Source organism: Littorina saxatilis, linkage group LG16, assembly GCF_037325665.1.
Source record: "Littorina saxatilis isolate snail1 linkage group LG16, US_GU_Lsax_2.0, whole genome shotgun sequence".
Taxonomy (NCBI): domain Eukaryota; kingdom Metazoa; phylum Mollusca; class Gastropoda; order Littorinimorpha; family Littorinidae; genus Littorina; species Littorina saxatilis.
Window position 1 is genome coordinate 7,308,724 of NC_090260.1, and position 21,299 is coordinate 7,330,022.

At 44.9% G+C, this 21,299-nt stretch overlaps 1 protein-coding gene across 1 annotated transcript; it reads left to right on the forward strand.

Annotated features, from left to right (window-relative positions):
• The first annotated feature begins 711 nt into the window (after window positions 1-711).
• LOC138950286 (small ribosomal subunit protein eS27-like) lies at window positions 712-21,082 on the forward strand. The gene is made up of 4 exons (XM_070322037.1): window positions 712-856; window positions 1,430-1,538; window positions 8,325-8,435; window positions 21,003-21,082. Exons 1-4 carry the CDS (start codon window positions 851-853, stop codon window positions 21,029-21,031), a joined length of 255 nt encoding a protein of 84 aa, XP_070178138.1. The 5' UTR covers window positions 712-850; the 3' UTR covers window positions 21,032-21,082.
• The last annotated feature ends 217 nt before the right edge of the window (window positions 21,083-21,299 follow it).

Consider the following 21,299-nt stretch of genomic DNA (forward strand, 5'->3'; position numbering starts at 1 on the left):
CAGGTGGTGGATAGGGGAACGGCCCCAGGGGGGTCAGCTGCGAATCAGAATAAGCAGCCAAACGGGTAGCGTTCACACACACACACACCGTGGCACACAGAGGAATGACTGGCTCCGCATCCGACTGACTGTTGGAACGAATGACTCCGTATCCGACATTGTCGGACATGGAGCCACGGCCTTAGGATAGCTCTCCTATAACGCGTCTTAGCACTTATATACTTGATTTTTATATTTCTATTTTTATAGTTCATCGTCAGTTCTTACATTATACAAAATTTCAAACTTCAGTGATAAAATTTACGATAGCTAAGACGCGTTATAGGAGAGCTATCCAAAGGCCGTGGCTCCATGTCCGACAATCGTCGGATTTGAGAGTTGTGCATTAGCTCTCCTTAAACTCGTCATAACTTCCGTATTTTTTATCATTGAAGTTTGAAATTTTGTATTATGTGAGAATGGACGATGAACTAACTAGAAATATAAAAATAAAGTATATAAGTGCTATGGTTCAAGCTGGCGCGTGCTGGCGCGTGCTAGCGCGTGCTGGCGCGTAGTTTAGGCGGACCCGGGACATCATTTCGCACGGAACTAGAATATAAATTCTTTTTATTTAACGTATTTTAGATTCTCTGGTACATATATGTTACACCTTCTAAATTTAGAACACATTCAATAATTATAGAACTCCCAATTATAATGTTATTGCAGTCCAAGAAGAAATTCGAAACTTGCGAGATGTGGTGAAATGACCGCGCTTGCGCAGAAGGCTTTCCGTCCACCCTGCAAAACCACGTGAAAACCCCACACTACAGTCTTTCTTTTACTCATCTAGCTTCAAGGCGAAACCATGCCTGTGAGTATGGCGACTGAAGTTCATTCGTTTTCTTAACCGATGAAGTACATTTAGTTCAACGGGGTAATTTCTCCTAAAGATCGTAACTCGTTGGAGTTTATCATGCGTACTTTGCGAGAGGGGAAGCCATCTTACCTTGTAAAACATGGAAAATACTGTGCAGTGAGAAGTGGACCACGAGATGTGATGAATGCAGGGTTCACGGGGATTAGACAGCGAGCGTAACAGCCGTTGTCTGGGGTTTTATAGGACATATTTCGTTTTGTGTTGAATTATATGCTCCATATTATTACCTCTCGGCATACAATTATTACCTCTCAATCGTAGTTCGACGACACGTTTTGTACTTAACGGTGTAAACAAACATGGCGGCGAAATCTCACATCGCACTCACGTGGTTCCAAAAATACTCGTAGCCAGTGCTTTCAACCGGTAATTTTAATTTTATTTATTTTTGACCAGATGCATTCCATATTAAAATTTGTGTCAGCTGACAACTAGTTTAGGGGCCAGTTTAGGTTGTGTCTCAAGTGAGTTTTGTTGTGCTGAAGTAACTTTGAATGTGTTTTGTAGCTCGCAAAGGATTTGTTGCACCCTTCTTTGGAGGAGGAGAAGAGAAAATGCAAGTTGAAGCGCCTGGTCCAGAGCCCCAACTCCTACTTCATGGATGTTAAGTGCCCCGGTAAGTAGTTCCTCTTATTGTCAGTTGAATTTCAGCGTGTTAAATTCATAGCTCAGAATCCAGTGACATTCTTTACTTATTTTTGATACAAGTCCATGTAAGCAAGCCAAAGAACATTTGTCGTGAAATTAATTGACGGATTGAGCTCCAAACGTAAGCATAATTAATTAATTTGGTTGTTCAATCGACAAAAATGGCGTAGGTTGTCAACCATGGGACATCATTTACACGAAAGAGTTGTCTCCCTTGTCCGCTCATACGGATAATTCTTTGTTTGACCCATGGCCATGTAAACGAAATGCATTCGTACAGTTCATCAGAGTTCATTCCGTAACTTCAAAGGGATCTAAAATGACTTGTTATGATTACAAGTGCAGTATCTACAAATTTGGAGACTTGAATGCCTATGAATTATGAGCTATGAATTTAACACGCTAAAGTTCAAGATTACCATTGATCCGTTAATTTAAACAGGGATCGCGTTAACGCATGGTTTTTGAGTCACTTGAGAAAAAGTGACTCTATGTAATCGGTCAGTGTTAGTCTGTCCGGCCGTCCGTCCGGCCGGCCGGCCGTCCGGCCGGCCGGCCGGCCGTCCGTAGACACCACCTTAACGTTGGACTTTTCTCGGAAACTATCAAAGCGATCCGGCTCATATTTTGTTTAGTCGTGACCTCCAATGACCTCTACACTTTAACGATGGTTTCGTTGACCTTTGACCTTTTTCAAGGTCACAGGTCAGCGTCAAAGGAAAAATTAGACATTTTATATCTTTGACAAAGTTCATCGGATGTGATTGAAACTTTGTAGGATTATTCTTTACATCAAAGTATTTACATCTGTAGCCTTTTACGAACGTTATCAGAAAAACAAGGGAGATAACTAGCCTTTTCTGTTCGGCAACACACAACTTAACGTTGGGCTTTTCTCGGAAACTATAAAAGTGACCGGGCTCAAATTTTATGTGAACGTGACTCCCAGTGACCTCTACACTTTGACGTCTGCTTTGGTGACCTTTGACCTTTTTCAAGGTCACAGGTATGTCTTGAAGGAAAAAAATTGAAATATCATATCTCTGAAACTATTCATCGGATTTGATTCAAACTTTATAGGATTATTCTTTACATCAAATTATTTACATCTGTATTGTGTTGTGAATAGCAATTTCTTCCTGTCCATCTGATGCCTCATATAATATTCAGAACTGCGAAAGTGACTCGATCGAGCGTTTGCTCTTCTTGTTGCGTATTTGACGCGTTTTAAAATCCGCCCACGCATTTTCCCGACGCTTATGCGTAACGCCTACAAAACGGCATGCTCGACAGCACATCCCAATACTGACTCAGACTATAGCACGCGCGCGCGAGTTTAGAATCTCTAGTCTGTTCTGGATCAAACATAGCACAAGCGCGCGAGTTCAAATCTAAAGTCTGTTTTGGATAAAACAAAATGAGGTGACGTGCTCTTGGCATAAGAGTGACGCAAAGCAACGCCGGTCGGTTTTAAAAGTGTTATATGGCTCAAAATCATGTAACTATGTAGCAGTTTTTCTTTTATGGTGCTTGTAAATTTATCGACCCGGCGGAAAACCGTGAAAGTTGTAGGTATAAAACGGGTTACATCTTTTTATTACTGGAAATTAAAATGAGTAATCTTCTGTTAAGCTTTGCAGATGTGGTGACTAGTGCGTGCACTTGTTACTTCTTTGGAAACCTGTAAAGCCTATTTGATTCTTGGACCTAAGTTGTTCCCTATTGGAACATTTTAAGGATGGTCTAAGACTTCTGCTTCTGCTATTTTAACTTCAGTAAGAACCGGACGGATAAATCCCCCCTTCGTTACCTAAGTGTTTTGTCCCTAAACCTAAATCAAGTTTCCCCCTTTTAGAAGTACCATACGCAAAACAGGCGGGACACCAAAAGGAGCTTATCTGAGTTTGCGCAGGTCACCTAATGTTTAATTTCCCACCTAACTAGCTATTTTAGGACCGTTCAATCAAACGTCCCCTGGCCTTAACAGTCCGGTTGTTTATTTTCTGACCAACTACGAAATTTCCGCCTATTTACTTTTAAACCTTTACTGGGGTTTTGAGGTAAACAAACCAGTAGCATGCGAGGTTATCCTTTGAAGCTATCTATTCCTATCTGTCCTGACTTTGTGAAAATGTGGCAAGATTCTCTAAGCTATCTATTCCTATCTGTCCTGACTGTGAAAATGTGGCACGGTTCTCTAAGTTATCTATTCCTATCTGTCCTGACTTTGTGAAAATGTGGCAAGATTCTCTAAGTTCTTTTAGTTTTACACTGCGTTTTCCCTACGCTATCCCGTAGAAAGAATGCGAAGTCTCTTCTTCTTGTCCCAATTCTAAATCTTGATCTAGTCCACCTTGCCTCTCCTCTCTAACTATTCTAATCCCTAACCTAGCGCCCTCAGTCTATGTCCTTAGGCCAAAAAAAAAAAAATGCTTTGGTTACGGTTTCCCGACCGACCCTAACTTTTTGGGCCGACCCTAAACTTTTTTTTGGTCCTAAAGCTAAAAATAAAATGAACCAAACACATACATACACAAAAAAAGCCCACACACACACACAACAACCCACCGAAAACGACAACACCACGGCACAGAGAAAACATCGATCGCCGGCGAGCAGACAACAACAAGCCCGACAAGGGACACCACTCCGCCTTTTACAACTCCCATATCCAAGGGAAGTCAGTCTCGTGCGTGCGTTCGTTCGTTGCGCGAACGTAAAAAAAAATGTCGTCTGCATTTGCAATCGTATTCGGAAAGTGCGTTCATATCGAACAAACACAACTGATAAGTCGGTACTCGAAGAGTGCAACCTTGGTGGACATTTTTCATGATTTTCATCCAACTTTGGACGGCAAACTGTTCGGGATAAAATGATTGTGTTGGGTCGACGAAAATAAGTGCCGAGCCCGAAGACTCTTTCGAACTGGACTTTGGCATGACTCTCGAAAACTTGGAAAGTTTCCACATCAAATCACTTCACTTCAAGTGTGTTCGTTTGACTCCTGATGGCAGTGAAGCGGACGAATACACCAATATGAAAATACCTCGAATATCCTGCATACACAAATATTTTTATCATTTCAAGAGGGACCAACAAAAAAACAAAAAAAAAAAGAAGTTTAATCGACCTACCTACCCTATTTTTTTTGGCCATGAAACCGTAACCAAAGCATTTTTTTTTTTTTGGCCTTATTCTAACCCATTCTACTCTGTCATAAAGCCTGTCCTAATGCGTGTAGGAACTTCATTTTACACTGTCTTTTATACCAATCTGCATGGCAACGTAAACAAACACACAGAACCAGAGGCAGATTGGCTGACCGAAAAAAACATTAACCGCAATACTTTTAAAACATTACGCAGCCAATGTAGTCCGTCCTTTTTCCTTTATCTTTACACTTTCAGATCACAACAAGCGCTCTTTTAATAACTGTTCGCAATATTTAAGCAACCTACAACACTATCTTCATCAAAGAAACCTTGTCTCTCCTCTCTTTACGAATTCTGTTTCTCCAAGTAAGATCACTGAACGACTAGCGTTTAACGTTATTGCCACAACGAGTCGCTATGACTTTCACGTTGCCTGACTAAATTGACAACTATCTTACAATGGCTTGAAAGCATATTTCAAACACTTTCATTCACATTTCCACCTTTTATCATATTAACTAACACATTTTCCCAATGAATATGAATCTTTTCTGGCACCGTCCAAAATGGCCGACCGAAACAGAAAGTTCAATTACCTCCCTTGCGTCGTCTATCAATCTCCTTCTACCTTGGTTTCAATACCAATTATACTTCGTTAGGCTGGGGCGAGCGATAGCACGACGGAGGGAACTCTGCATGCCATGGCAGTCCCAAACCTTCAATCATTTATTTTATCAAATGCTAACTTTTTCAAACATGGCTCTCCCGCACAACTATTACAAGTAGGTGTGTGCACACCTTGCAAAGGAAAAATTAAAACTTTGCTGTGTTCTGTGTTATAGTGAGTGATGGTGTGTTACCGACTGCTACAAGATCACCACAGTGTTTAGGCCACAAAAAAAAATTGTCTGTTTCTGGTCACCCGACCGACCCTAAATTTCGACGCCGACCCTAGACTTTTTTTTTCCAAACTCAAAAATTTTCTCTTTTTTTTGGTGGTAAAGGACAGGGTGAGAAAATGAACAACAAAAACGTGTGAAAACGAAAGTCCGCTGACGATTTTTAAATGTGTTGAGTGTCTTGTCTCTATGTATAGTGAATCCAGTCTCTGCGCGATTTTTAAAAGTTAGTTTTATTGGTCTACATTTGGGGTAAAAAAAAAATTAAAAAAAAAATATCCCTACCTCAGACATGGGACTGGTCCGATTTTTATCGGAATTCCGATATTTTCCTTAGCTCACAGACCATTCTTGAGATCGATGCAAATTCGTTGAGAAAAAAGGGGGGGGGGGGGGAGTTGGTATGAACCGTTCAGCTGAAGCTGTCTGCGTCTGAAGTCAGTGCATTCGCTCCCCAGCACTCGCGTGAACCCATAGGTGGTGGTATGAACCGTTCAGCTGAAGCTGTCTGCGACTGAAGTCAGTGCATTCGCACCCCAGCACTCGCGTGAACCCATAGCAGTATCATGGGTCGCGTTTGATTGGCTGTTGATCTCCGACGATTATTGCCGAGGCTTAATTATTCACCGATGGTTGTTTTGATTGGCTCCCGATCTCCAAACACCGTAGCATCATGGCGTCTGGATTCCATATTGTTTTGTCGGCTGTGGAAGCTCTTACGATCGACGACCAAAGTGTGAAAAACAAGTGGAAAGCCAACTGGCTGTCAGAAGAAGTGACTGTCACTATCAACAAGAAAGAAAGGCGCCATTGGCGACAGTATCGCCAAAATAGTATCCATTCCCGGTCAGGCCGTGTGCACGTGGTGCGACAACGGCCACTGCGTGGTGAAATACGGACTTAGTGGAAAAAAGGTGTTGGTTCGTCACATTGAAAGCAAGAAGCACAGAGGGCTCTTGGAAGCACGTCTCTCTCTCTCTCTCTCTCTCTCTCTCTCTCTCTCTCTCTCTCTCTCTCTCTCTCTCTCTCTCTCTCTCTTTCCCTCCATCCTGTCTGCGCTGAGCCGATGACCCGCAGTTGCTGGTAGGCCTGAATAAGGAAAATTAACACCAACTCAAGGCAAAACAACCGATTTATAGATTAGAACCTTTTTTTTGGGGGGGTAGGTGGGGTGGGAGGGAGAGGAGGTGCACTCTGTTCAGACATTGTAGCAGCTTTGATGAGTTATCTTGATTGCTTTTTGGCTCACGTAAGTGTAGCCTATGCGATCGTAACTTTTTCTGTCTGTGCATGTGTATGTCTGTGGTAGAAACTTTAACATTTGAAGACGTCACATTATGGCGTAAGAGGGTTAGACGTCACGCGAAGGAATTACTGAAAGTCTCGGTCATTGTCATTTTGAGCGAGCCGAGACTAGTTGGCAGTCGTGTCCCTGTAAGTTACAGGCTACATGCAGACAGACAGATCTAGATCTATAGTGTCTCGCTTTCTTGCACAGTGTCACCTATGCTTACTGTGTGTGTGTGTATGTGTGACGGAGTGATTGAGTTTGTGTTACTGTTTGTCGATTTCTTACGTGAGCCTTGAAGGCTTCGCCTCTTGTTTTCTACATTGTCATTATCATGTGATTACAGGCACCTGTGGATGTGAAGCAAAATGTTTTGTTTAAAATGCTAAAACATATTATTCTTGTGGTTTTTATAGCTTTTTAAAAAGGCATGATCTATTTTTTTGCTATCAGGAGAGGCCCCAAAATGGCCTTTATAATTCTAACATTCATTTTCCGTCAGGGGGGCTTCGCCCCCCTGAACCCCCCAAAGGGGCGTTGCCCCTGGACCCCACCAGGGGCCTGAGCGGCCCCTGGACCCCGGCTTAGTTTCCTATTTTTTGAACGTTTGCTGGTCTCATGCCTGCTACCTACCGACCCTATTTTTTTTAGCCATGTTACCAGAAACAGACATTTTTTTTTTTTTGGCCTTAGCCATGCCCAGACCGTTGTGCTGTGTGTTACAGTGTGTGATTGTGTGTGATATTGTGTTCCAGGCTGCTACAAGATCACCACAGTGTTTAGCCATGCCCAGACCGTTGTGCTGTGTGTGATGGTGTGTGATATTGTGTTCCAGGCTGCTACAAGATCACCACAGTGTTTAGCCATGCCCAGACCGTTGTGCTGTGTGTGATGGTGTGTGATATTGTGTTCCAGGCTGCTACAAGATCACCACAGTGTTTAGCCATGCCCAGACCGTTGTGCTGTGTGTTACAGTGTGTGATATTGTGTTCCAGGCTGCTACAAGATCACCACAGTGTTTAGCCATGCCCAGACCGTTGTGCTGTGTGTTACAGTGTGTGATATTGTGTTCCAGGCTGCTACAAGATCACCACAGTGTTTAGCCATGCCCAGACCGTTGTGCTGTGTGTGATGGTGTGTGATATTGTGTTCCAGGCTGCTACAAGATCACCACAGTGTTTAGCCATGCCCAGACCGTTGTGCTGTGTGTTACAGTGTGTGATATTGTGTTCCAGGCTGCTACAAGATCACCACAGTGTTTAGCCATGCCCAGACCGTTGTGCTGTGTGTTACAGTGTGTGATGGTGTGTGATATTGTGTTCCAGGCTGCTACAAGATCACCACAGTGTTTAGCCATGCCCAGACCGTTGTGCTGTGTGTTACAGTGTGTGATGGTGTGTGATATTGTGTTCCAGGCTGCTACAAGATCACCACAGTGTTTAGCCATGCCCAGACCGTTGTGCTGTGTGTGGGGTGCTCCACCGTGCTGTGTCAGCCAACAGGAGGCAAAGCCAGGCTGACAGAAGGTGAGTTGTCTCCGTCTTGACAGGGACCTTTATTCTTACAATGTTTCACACTTGCATTGGGCCACCTTGTGGTTCGCTCAGGGTCCGGCAATGTTTCACACTTGCATTGGGCCACCTTGTGGTTCGCTCAGGGTCCGGCAATGTTTCACACTTGCATTGGGCCACCTTGTGGTTCGCTCAGGGTCAGGCAATGTTTCAATCTTGCATTGGGCCAGCTTGTGGTTCGCTCAGGGTCCGGCATAGTAACTCCCAACTTCGTTCTGCCAGTGTACTGATTACGTGGGGTCTCATTTCGACTTTTTAAGGCAGTGTGTCGCCTTTCAGGCACCGGCACGGTTGGCCTAGTGGTAAGGCGTCCGCCCCGTGATCGGGAGGTCGTGGGTTCGAACCCCGGCCGGGTTATACCTAATGTAATAACACCATATTTGGGTGCATGCATATGAGCAAGAGTACAACAGAGCGTCGAGTGCCTGTATCACGAGTTGGTCACAAAACTAGCCTTGTAAAGGCAACCATTCTACATGCACCTCAATCAAACCTGTTCTAATCTGTTCAAAATAAGTTGATTTCAATATGCATGTCTTCTTGTGTTCAAATCTGTGTCTGTTAAGTTATATATCTGTGGATTAGTTCGAAAAAGTCGGTTGTCGGCGAAACGCGAAACGTGACACAATTCACACACTACACTTTGAAGCTGCATGTTCGCTTTACCAGAGACAATTTGAAACTGAATCAATCATATCATGTTATGAAAGACAAAACAGTTCAATGCAGGTTTACTGTCAGGACGAACGAATGACCGGCGATGTGTATAATTGCGTTCAAAGGACGGCTGCTTGCGCGTAACCGTCGCGTTAGTTTTTCGTACCGAGTTCGTCTTCATTTTAACAACGAGTTGGAAGTCTCGCGTAGGTGGGAAACAGCATGATTTTAAAGCTTCTGTCGCTGCCTTCATTTCGGCATAGGACTTTAAGCGGTTTCTTGATTCCACTCTACATAGCAGTCCAAGGGAAAAAATAATTGAAAACCGCGTAAATCTTATGTTACGCGCATGCAACAAAAAACGATCCCTCACTAGGACGTGAACGAGATTTTGCGTAAGCGGCGGCCATTTTGAATATTGTTTACAAAAGAGCTGGCCACATGCTGTTTTGGTCGAAGCATTGATGGATCATTGTGGCGAAAAAGCATGAGGTAAGTTTTGCTGTTTATGGTTACGTTTATGCAGTTTTGTCAGTGAAAGACATGAAATGCAAGTAAAGTGACCAAAATACATTATCATTTTTATGAACAACGGCATGAACGTGAAAACAGTGTTAGCAGGGGTTATCTTAGTCGCATTTGGAATTGTGGAAAATGTTTGTTGATTTGTTATGAGCACATGTTTGTGAGTGACCATGCTTACTTTTGGTGTTACTGTTTTTAATGTTACATGCGTGAATATGTTTGCTTTAGGAGAATGATTTTCACATGTTTTTTAGCGAGAAGACCAATTTTGGACGTAGTGTTGTGAGATCTCGAAGGATTAAAAAAACATTTTACGACTTACCATTTTTTTACCATCTTGACGCGTGATTGTAACTTAACACGAAAGTACATATCGTTAACGTTACGTACAAGCAAGTGCTGCATTCATTTTAGATCGGGGAAATTTTAAAGGAAAACAAATATGCAATAATCTGAACATTTGCATTCTCGATGAATGTGGATGGCCCCGGTACGATCTTAAACCCAAGTTTGAATGTTCTGTTCGTACGTAACCTAACGCAATCACAGTGACAACATGCCCGTGTAAAGTTACATGCTAACTATCACCTTGTTGATGGAAACTGAATCTGCAAGTACCTGTCTGATTTTTCAAGATGATGCGTTTTGAATGGCGATCTTTAACTTCAGTTTGTGTTTTCGCCTGCACAAGGGATGTTTTAGTGATATATGTGTTTGTATGTAACTTTACTCCATAAAGAGTGGTGTTAAGTTACACTCATGTATTTTTCATCACACAAGTTTGGTATAGCAAAATCTATTGAATAGGAGCTTTTTAATACAAATGAATTGTTTGCTTCATGGTAACATTTGAATTATAATTGTGCATTATGTTACATGCAGTAAAAACGTGCATGCAAGTAACTTAACACGATAAATGCATGTTATGTACCTGCAGTCATACTGACATTTTCAAATGGCATTGCTAAGATGAACTCAGGATTTCATTGACTGGTTCCATCCCACTTTGAAAGGTGACTGGATGGAAACAGTCAACAATTTTGCTTTTCAAACTGTTTAATGCTTCAAAATGGATTTAATATCATATTCTTACTCCGAATCACATTAGCATTGAGTCACCTGAGATGCTTATCACTGAAAAACGCTTACCCGGCTAAAGAATTTAAAGGGAAGCAACCCCATCACCAAAACGAAAGTGAAAGTAGCTTTGGTAATGGGCCAGTACACCGGGAGTTACCTCCCATACGGGTGTATGCCACGTCACTTCCTCTAGGAACACGTGCCTATTATCATACGTCTTTTTCACCTCGGAGAGGACGGTTTACTTTTTGACGCTCTGTGGCTGACCTTGGTGTTTGAGTGACACCCGCCGGCCACGTTACCCAGCTTGTCTGCTCGCCTTGCCTACAGTTTGGTGAGCTCGTTCCCGTTTGTTGTTGGTTGTTTGCGCTGTTTCGTTACTGTACGTTGTCCGTTTTTTACGGACTTGTGTGTCAGTGACTTGCGTGTTTCGCCATTTTGTTGTGTGAGTTAGTTAGCTAACTCGTGTGACTTTGCTAGTAGCTCTGCGTGCCCTCTTTCTGTTTGGGCAAGTGTAGCTTTAGTATTTTGTTGACGCGTAAGCGTGTGTGTTTACTGTGTTTTCAGTCGTTTTGACTTACGTTTCAGTAAATCTTTTTGGCTTTGCCACGTGTTGTTGACGTTTGTGTCAGTGTCTTGCGTGTCGACATTTTGTTGTGTGAGTTAGTTTTCTAGCTCGTGTGACTTTGTTTGTAGCTCTCCGTGCCTCTGCTTGTGGGGCAAGTTTAGCTATAGTATTTTGTTAACGCATTAGTGCGTGTGTTTACTGAATTTTCCAGTCGTTTAGACTTATGTTTCAGTAAATTTTTTCGCGTTGCCACGTGTTGTTGTCAACATGTCTGATTCAGACAAGCGCCGTGGCAAGTCGGACCCCAAGGGGAAAATTAAGGCTAAGTCTTCCTCTTCCAAAGCAACGTTACTTGTTACAGACCAAGAGCGTAACACTTTGTTGGCTGTACCAATTTCGGCGCCTAGCGCTGTTACTACTTCTGCTTCTTTTGCGGCGCCTAGCGCTACTGTTACTTCTGCACCTGTCTCTACATCGGAGACTTCGTCTTCTTTGTTAGCACCTGGACAAGGTGCGTTGGTTTCCTCTCTGTTAAAGTCACTGGTTCCAGAAATCCGCAGCTTGGTGCAGGCAGAATTTCAGCGTTCCGTCGCCAGCAGTTCGGCGTTTCCGGCATCTGGCAGTGACGTCCGGGCATTGGCTTCCGTGTCTTTGTCCTCCACTTCCGGCTTGGAGCAGCGTCCTCCCTCTTCAGCGTCGGTTGGTAAGCAGAGCTGGTCCGATAGCCCTCGTGAGGCGCCTGGACGTTCTCCTTCGGGGGACAGCTCTTTCGCATCGGGTCACGACCGATACCTTGCTGATCTTTCATTTCCGGCGATAACCTACGAGGCCCCGGACTTGTTCGAACAGCGGCGGCAGTCGGTTTCGACTGCCGCATTTCCGGCACTTGCCGGAAGTGATGATCCGTCCGCTCCGGCACGCTATGGCGGTCGCGGCAGGATGGAGTATTCACTGACTTCCGGTCCTTCCGGATCGCGAAGTCAACCAGTGCAGTCTTCACTTCCGCATTTTGCGGTTCCGTTGACTACACTTCCGGTTTCGGCCGGAAACGCTTCTTCCTCTTCTGGTGGTTCCTTCCGGATACCAGATAGTGGATTACAGCGTGCGCCTTCCGGCTTTCAAGCGCCTAGGCTTGAGCAGGCATCACTCCACTCAGTCGGGGGAGTGACGTCAGCTCATCCAGCTCCGGTTTTTGCGGATGGTCGTCCTGCTTACCCTTTACCTTCACAGGATTTTGGGCGGCAGGATGACGTTAGTGCTCAGGCTTTTCCGGTTTCCGGTTTGCCAGGGCATGCTTCTGCTTCCGGAACTGGTGACTTCGGTCAGGGTTCCACGTGTGACTATTCTGATGCTCCATCAGTGGTCAGCGAGGAGTCGCGGGGCGTGTTTCCGTCGAAGCTCAAGTCTGTTCTTGACGTCGCGGCGGAAGTAACGTCTCGTTATTTTCCTGAAGGGGTGGTGGCTGCGGACTCTTCCGCATCATTCGTTCCTTCTGCCATGGCGGACTTCCGGCCGGCACAGGAGGATGTTTCTTCCTTCCGGTTCGCCGAGTCTCCGTCAGTGGCTTACCAACTTTCGCATTCACTGGTTCGTCCAGCACATGCGGGGAGTGGTATTCGGCCAGTGCCTGTTCCGTTACTGCTTCCTTTTGGTCCAGTTCCGGAATCAGCTCAGCAGTGGGTGGCTTCAGCTGCCCAAGCCTCTTCCTTCGTGCCTACGGCCAAGAGGAAGCTTGGCATGCCCAATCAGAGCCAGAATTGGCTGGCGTCTTTTGCACTCCCTAGGGCTACCCTTCCGGTTTCCCGGGAATTGCTGCCTCTTCTGACTAAACCGATCAAGCGTGATTCGGTTTTGCCGGTTTCCGAGGCTTCCCTCCTCTCTGCTGAGGAGGTTGGACGTCGGCAGATCGAACTGTCCTCCATTGCGGAGACTCTCGTTCGGGCTCTGTCTCGGGCATTGACCGATTCGCTAGTTCCTTTCACTCTCAGTGAAGAACAGAATGCGGACGATGTCTCTGCGCTTTTGGCCGCATTGGCCAAGGTCAATGAGGAACAATTGCGTCTTTCCTCCCTGCAGTACACCCAAGCGGTACTCTGCAGGAGGGATCTCTTCCTCTCGCAGTCCCAATTCACGGAACTGGCTACTAGGGAGACCTTGAGAGTCTCCCCGGTCTCAGAGGAGTCTCTCTTCTGTCCGCTGGCACTGGATGCCAGACAGAAGGAGATTCAGTCAAACAAGGACAGTCAGTTCCTTGACTACACTCTGAAGGGGGTGAAACAGTCTCAGCCTTCTAAACAGAAGCAGGCTCAGACATCGTCTAACCCCAAGCCAGCTCAGAAGCGGCAGGCTCCGCCGGCCGCTCGTGGTGGGAAGAAGAGGACGGCATCGGGGAGGGGGCGTGGCGGCTCTGGAAGTAAGCCACACCCCCAATGAAGCGCTCCCGATCTCACCTCCCTCCCGCCCTTCCGTCGGGCTTCCGTCTACTCTGGCGGGAGGAAAAGGCGCCTCTTACCCGAGTGCCTCCGCGGTTCAAGCCCCCCTTCTCGCAAGAAGCACGTTCCGTCTTGCAGTCGGAAATCAGATCTACCAGTTTCGCGCACTCCCTTTCGGGCTGTCTCTCGCACCATGGATTTTCACCATGGTGGTGAGACAGGTCTGTGCACTGGTGAGGTCCCAGGGTATCCGTCTGCGGGCTTATCTGGACGACTGGCTCATCATGAACCAGTCCCAGAGCGGCTGTTCGCAGGATACCCTGACGGTTCTTCGAGAATCCAACTCGTTGGGGTTCTCGATCAACCGGGTAAAGTCGGAGCTGACCCCGTCACAGACATTCACTTATCTGGGGATGTCTTTCGACACGGTCGCTTGGACTGTCCAGCCTTCTCAGAGAAGGGTGGACAAGCTCCAAGCCCAGATTCGCTCCACTTTACCTCTCCTGATGGCTTCCATCCGCTCGCTCGCCTCCATCTTGGGGCAGATGGAGTCTATGGCTCTTCTGGTTTCACTGGGCCGGGTCCACAAACGTCCGCTTCAGTTCGCGCTGAAGCCGTTTGTGGACTCTCCTCTGGTGGACTGGGACGCCCTCATCCCTTTGCAGGGATGGTTCCAGTCTGCGACCCTTCCGTGGTTGGACACGGAGTGGGTCTGCAGAGGTGTTCCGATCGTCGTGCCCCTCCCCGACCTGGACCTCTTTACAGATGCGTCCAGGGAGGGTTGGGGGGCACATACAGATCTTCAGACTACTTCCGGTCTGTGGACGACGGAGCAGTCCTTGTGGCACATCAACTTGCTGGAGCTAGAGGCAGTTGCTCTAGCTCTGGCCAAGTTTCTGCCCTCCCTGTACGCCAAACATGTTCGTCTGTTTACAGACAACATGACAGTGGCGGCGTACATCAACAAGCAGGGAGGCTCGCGGTCCCCGTCTCTCTCGGAGAGGGCTTGCGAGATCCTGGTGTGGTGCTTTCAGCATCATATCACGATCTCGGCCAGGTACCTTCCAGGGAGGCTGAACACTTTGGCGGATGCGCTCAGTCGTTCCGGTACAGTGCTTCAGTCGGAGTGGACGATCACTCACGGGGCACTGCTTCGCCTTTGGGCCCAGGTCCAAAAGCCTCTGGTGGACCTTTTTGCCACAAGGTACTCAAAGAGGCTTCCGGTGTTCGTCTCGCCATTCCCGGACCCTCAGGCATGGCGAGTGAACGCTCTGGACTTTCCCTGGACGGGTCTGGAGGCGTACGCCTTTCCTCCCTTTCCGTTACTCAGCCGAGTAATCCGGAAAGCGGAGATGGAGGAGCCGGCCCTTCTTCTTCTGGTCGCTCCTCTGTGGCCGTCGCAGGTCTGGTTTCCAGATCTTCTTCGGCTCGCCCAAGGGCCCCCCATTCCTCTCGCACTCGTGCGAGGGGAACTAGTGCAGCCCCGAACAGGCATTCCACACGAGGAGCCCAGTCTTCTGAAGCTTCACGTGTGGAAGTTGTTCGGGACTCGCTGAAGCGCTCTGGGGCGTCGTCTTTGACTCTGGACTTGGTGGCTCGCTCGCATAGAGCGTCCACCTCTTCAGTTTATGCTTCCCACTGGAAGGCATGGACTGCCTGGTGTTCAGCTAGAGGGGTGAGTTCGGTGGCTCCGCGCTCTATTCAGGTCGCTAACCACCTCTCTTTCATGTCTTCGCAGGGCGCCTCAGTCTCCTCGTTGAGGGTCCGGCGCTCCGCTATCTCGGCGACTCTTAAGCAGATTGGTCGTTCTGTTCGAGTCGGGGGCGTTATAGCTGCAGTCATTAAAGGGGCTGCTCTTAAGGAAGCTAAAGCTCGTTTGCCCGCTCCCAAGTGGGACTTGTTTTTAATCCTGGAATTCCTTCGTTCTGCGGATTTTGAGCCTTTAAGCGAGGCCAGTCTGTTCAATGTCACTCGCAAAGCGCTGTTTCTCCTTTTGTTGGCTACGGCCCGACGGGGTAGCGAGGTCCACGCCCTGTCGGGTCAGCCTGGAGATATCTCCTTTGAGCCGGACGGTTCCGCATCTTTGCGTTTCCGGCCTGATTTCCTGGCCAAGAATCAGTCTCCGGGGCAGGCCTCTCCGCTGGTTAGAGTTAAGGCTCTGACCAGCGCGTTGGCCCCGGATGACCCCGATTCGGTCAATTGCCCTGTGAGGGCACTTCGTCTGTACTTAGCCCGGACTCAGCCGATTCGGTCTAGTTCTCAGAAGTTGTTGTTTATCTCTCTCCTTACTAGGCGCGAGAAAGATTTGTCGAAGGTAACGTTGGCCCGGTGGGTGTCCTCGCTCATCAAGCAGGCTTATGAGTGGAGTCGCACAAAGAGGGGGGGGGTTATGCCCTCCTTGCCACTTGACTCGGCCCGAGCCCATGAAACGAGGGCGTGGGCATCCTCTCTGGCAGTTCTGCGCTCCAGACGTCTAGAGGAGGTGCTGACAACTGCGTATTGGCGTTCCGAAGATGTTTTCATAAACTTTTATCTTCGGGACGTCACAGCTCTTCGACAGGATGGCTCCAGAGGCCTTCCAGCGCTCATAGCAGCAGGCCAGTTCCTGTCCAGAACTTGATGGTGAGTTTTGATTCATTTCTAGCCCACCGCCTTGTTGATGTTATCTGCTAATGTGATTCGGAGTAAGAATATGATATTAAATGGAAAATTTCCTAAATAAATTATCATTTAATTAATATACTTACCCGAATCACATACTGTATTCCCTCCCACCTGCCCCGCTTATGGTTTTAAGATTTTTTAAAGCCGTATGATAATAGGCACGTGTTCCTAGAGGAAGTGACGTGGCATACACCCGTATGGGAGGTAACTCCCGGTGTACTGGCCCATTACCAAAGCTACTTTCACTTTCGTTTTGGTGATGGGGTTGCTTCCCTTTAAATTCTTTAGCCGGGTAAGCGTTTTTCAGTGATAAGCATCTCAGGTGACTCAATGCTAATGTGATTCGGGTAAGTATATTAATTAAATGATAATTTATTTAGGAAATTTTCCATTAAAGGTGTTTGCATGTAACATGACACCATAGGTTTTGTGTAAAGTTACTTTCAAACGTATCTTGAAGAATTTCACATTTTTGTGCACACTAATTGCACACTATAATGTTCAAAGAGTGGATCATTTAGTACAAGCATTTTTTTTAAACATGTGTTTGAATGTCACATAACACAAACATAATCATAGACTAAGGGATTATTCGGTGTTAAGTTACATGTATGAGTAAAAATTGCCGTCAACATAGTTTATTATCTTTTCTTTCTTTTCTGTGGATGCTTTTTTTTTAAGGCTGCTTAACAACCAAGATATGGTTTAATGCAGGTCAACAAACAAACAAAAACCCACTTAATCTATTGCTTGAATGTAACTTTACTCGGTAAAAACAAAAATTCACAAAGAAGGTGAGTGTTTTCAGACTAAGAGTGAATAATTATGTATTAGGATGAGTTTTAACAGTATGTGTTTGAATCACAATGTAACATAACACACACATGATCAACAGCATTAGGAATGCTATTTCAGGACACAAAAAAGTTTGTTTCATCGGTCCAGCATTTAATTTTTTTTAAATTTTCTTCCTTCCCTGGACACTATCAACTGAGACAACATCCAGTGAAGTTTGCAGAACAGAGTGGTGTGGACTCAGCTGACAATACTGTGACCTGCATTTCCAGGGGTAAGAGTACAAGGACTTCAATACATTCAGGAAGAAATTGTGAGAATTGAGGCACTGGGGATTTATTTTGTTTGTTTGTTTCAGTACCAATGATACTAGTTTTTGTTTAAATGTACACGAATATATTAACATGCATGGTAATTTATGTTTAATTCAATCAAATTGATGATTTTCATGAGATTAGTTATGTGGAACTGGTACGCTTTGAATATCACCTCGGAATTTCTTGTTATTTTGTGTTGCAGATTCAAGCCCTCATTGGTGATGGTGCAGAAGTACATTTCCTGAAGAAACAGCGTGAGAGCAAACAGACTTCTATGTGTGGCCCTTTGTTCCCATGCACTAAGATTTCTGAAGCTGTACTGTTGTCATGTATTTGTTTAGCATGAGGTCAACCAGCCTAGATGCATTCCCTCCATAATAAAAAAAAACAATAAAAAATAATACGAGTGGGTGGAACGCTGTTTTGTTAATATTTCAAAACTGTCATTGATTTTCATGTATGCAGAGGCTCTTCTATTCCATCTGTCAGTGCCACATCTGTGGTTAGCAGCTTCATGTTTGTTTTTGAGTTCATGTTGTGCTGTTGTCTAGTTACAATCTGAAAGATAGGAAAGGCTGGTTGGTAGCAAAGTTTGGTTGGTAGGACATTTTTGGTTGTTGCCCAATGTTTTGTCTAACATTTGCTGTTTTGTTTGAGTATTTCTCTTTTGATTACTAAGGTGTAGCTGAAGTAATAACAAAAGTTGAATGGATATGTTTGCCTTTCCCTTATTCGGGATATTTTGTTTGTTGCCTAAAACTGGCTCTGAATCCACTTAAATTCAATTATTTCACTGTCTTAAGCACTCAATAGGTCATTCAATATTAAGAGAATGTTTTCTTCAATTACTAGTACGATTTAAGTGATTAAGAGGCTGTATAACAATTATTTCACCTTCAAATAGCACTAGTTGGTGTAAAGTTACTTGCATACGTCTTTTCTTGTTATTTATTCTTTCCCTTTATCACTTGGACTCACATTTTTGGATGTGAAATATGTTTATATCTATGTATTTACTTGTAGAACATTTAATTCTGGATGGATTTCCTTTTCTGGTGAAAAATGGGTAAGAAAAAGGATAGGTCACAGTGTTATGTTACATGCATGTATTGCTAGGTTTTCTATTTTATACATTAAAACGAGTAAAACAATTGTTGGGATACTTTAACCTTAATTAATACTTTAACTGAAGTATTTCATACCTTGACAATGTAGGAGCCTTTAATACAGTACATTTACTCAGTCATTTTACCTTGAAATTAGGAACGCCTGATGTTGTAAATGCATGGTGCATTATAACATAATTCAGAAATTGGAAAAATGAACTTTTTCTTCTTACAATTAAATATAAAGATAAGGCTTAACATATTTGAAGACTTTTTGTTTGTTTATTTTACTTAAATATGTTACTTTTTTAACATTGTGAGTCAAATGTTCTGCTTTGTGTAAAGTTACGTACATGCAACAGTTACATGCAGTTTTCAATACTGTATCAGACTAGAACACTGTTGTTATGATTTAATCATTGAAAGTACACTTGTAGCAGGCTGTTAAAGTTAAATAAAGACCTGGAATTAAACTGGATTTGTTTTAAGTTGATGTTGATTGAAAGGGTCACGGTGTTACCGTTACATGCAAACCAAATACATTTTCTTCAAATACTACTCAGTAAATAGCCCATTTGAAATTTCTTTCGGTAGGAAGTATCAAGATAACTATATGCTCCAATTTAAGTAAAAAAGATTGTTTTATGACAAAATTATATTTGTCATGCTCATGTCACAGAGACTGGACACTATTCTGTACTCTTGACCATATGTAAGTGCTGGTAGTCAAGCGGTGAACAAAAATATGTTGGATTGGATTGGATAAGATTTACAGTCCAGTGAGGTTACCCTCATGGAAATTCGGGCTGCTTTCTCCCCGGGGAAAGCGAGCTGCCATACATACGGCGCTACCCATAATTTTTTTTTCCTGCATGCGTGTATTCATGTTTCCTGAGACTTAATGCCGTGCGAGATGGAATTTGTTTTACTTTATTCCAAGTCCCACGGGTATTTGATGGACATTTTTGATCTATGCCTATACAATTTTGCCAGGAAAGACCCTTTTGTCAATCGTGGGATCTTTAACGATGTAGTGTACACGAAGGGACCTCGGTTTTTCGTCTCATCCGAAAGACTAGCACTTGAACCCACCACCTAGGTTAGGAAAGGGGGGAGAAAATTGCGGCCTGACCCAGGCCTGAACACGCAACCTCTCGCTTCCGAGCGCAAGTGCGTTACCACTCGGCCACCCAGTCCAGTTGAATAACCATGTGAAGGTAGCTGAGGCGATGCTGGTTTGGTTTACAGCTATTGCACATACATTGCAAGCAGAAACCATTCAGAAACCATATGGTCTACACTTTACCAAACACAAACCATATGGTCTACACTGTACCAAACACAAACCATATGGTCTACACTGTACCAAACACAAACCATATGGTCTACACTTTACCAAACAGGTTTAAAGTGCTGTTCACATGGCAGACTTGCAACTAATTTTGACCCAACTTAAGGGGGTTGAAAATTGCTCCCAAGTCGTTGAGGCTGAATCTGCCATGTGAACAGCCCGAGCAATTTAGACACGATTTGGGCCAGACTCATCAGCAACTCCCCTTTTGTCCGGATTTTTCTTACCGCACTTACTGATTGGTTAGCTCTAGCCTTCAATAATCCAGAAAACCATGAGGGTGACCAGACAACCCTGGTTACCTCTGTTGTGTATAGGTGCGGTGTTTGATGTTAGTTGCTACTCTGTGTTGTGACTCAGTGATTGACCTTACCTGTGTTGTGTGTTGTGACTCAGTGATTGACCTTACCTGTGTTGTGTGTTGTGACTCAGTGATTGACCTTACCTGTGTTGTGACTCAGTGATTGACCTTACCTGTGTTGTGTGTTGTGACTCAGTGATTGACCTTACCTGTGTTGTGACTCAGTGATTGACCTTACCTGTGTTGTGTGTTGTGACTCAGTGATTGACCTTACCTGTGTTGTGACTCAGTGATTGACCTTACCTGTGTTGTGACTCAGTGATTGACCTTACCTGTGTTGTGACTCAGTGATTGACCTTACCTGTGTTGTGACTCAGTGATTGACCTTACCTGTGTTGTGACTCAGTGATTGACCTTACCTGTGTTGTGACTCAGTGATTGACCTTACCTGTGTTGTGACTCAGTGATTGACCTTACCTGTGTTGTGTGTTGTGACTCAGTGATTGACCTTACCTGTGTTGTGACTCAGTGATTGACCGTACCTGTGTTGTGGCTCAGTGATTGACCTTACCTGTGTTGTGTGTTGTGGCTCAGTGATTGACCTTACCTGTGTTGTGTGTTGTGACTCAGTGATTGACCGTACCTGTGTTGTGGCTCAGTGATTGACCTTACCTGTGTTGTGTGTTGTGACTCAGTGGTTGACCTTACCTGTGTTGTGTGTTGCAGGATGCTCGTTCAGGCGAAAGCAACACTGAGAATGAACTGCGCTCCTCCTGTTGTGTTAAAAATAAATGCTGTGTAAAGTATTTACATCTGTGTGCTCTTCTCTTTTGTCAGGCAGCGAGTGAGGTGAGAGCTAGTGTGTGTTGAGTGGTGTGTGTGTTGAGTGAGTGTGGTGTGTGTGTTGAGTGTGTGTGATCAGACTATGGGGTCTTTGAATGAGTGTGGAGTGTGTGTGTTGTGTGTGTGTTGAGTGTGTGTGTTGAGAGTGTTTGAATGAGTGTGTGTGTTGAGAGTGTGTGT

What these genes read in the sequence shown, in the direction of transcription:
- LOC138950286 (XM_070322037.1), top strand. An exon ending in CATGGATGTTAAGTGCCCCG is followed by an intron (nt 1,539 to 8,324) that starts GTAAGTAGTTCC and finishes ATTGTGTTCCAG; the next exon opens with GCTGCTACAAGATCACCACA. An exon ending in CAAAGCCAGGCTGACAGAAG is followed by an intron (nt 8,436 to 21,002) that starts GTGAGTTGTCTC and finishes TGTGTGTTGCAG; the next exon opens with GATGCTCGTTCAGGCGAAAG.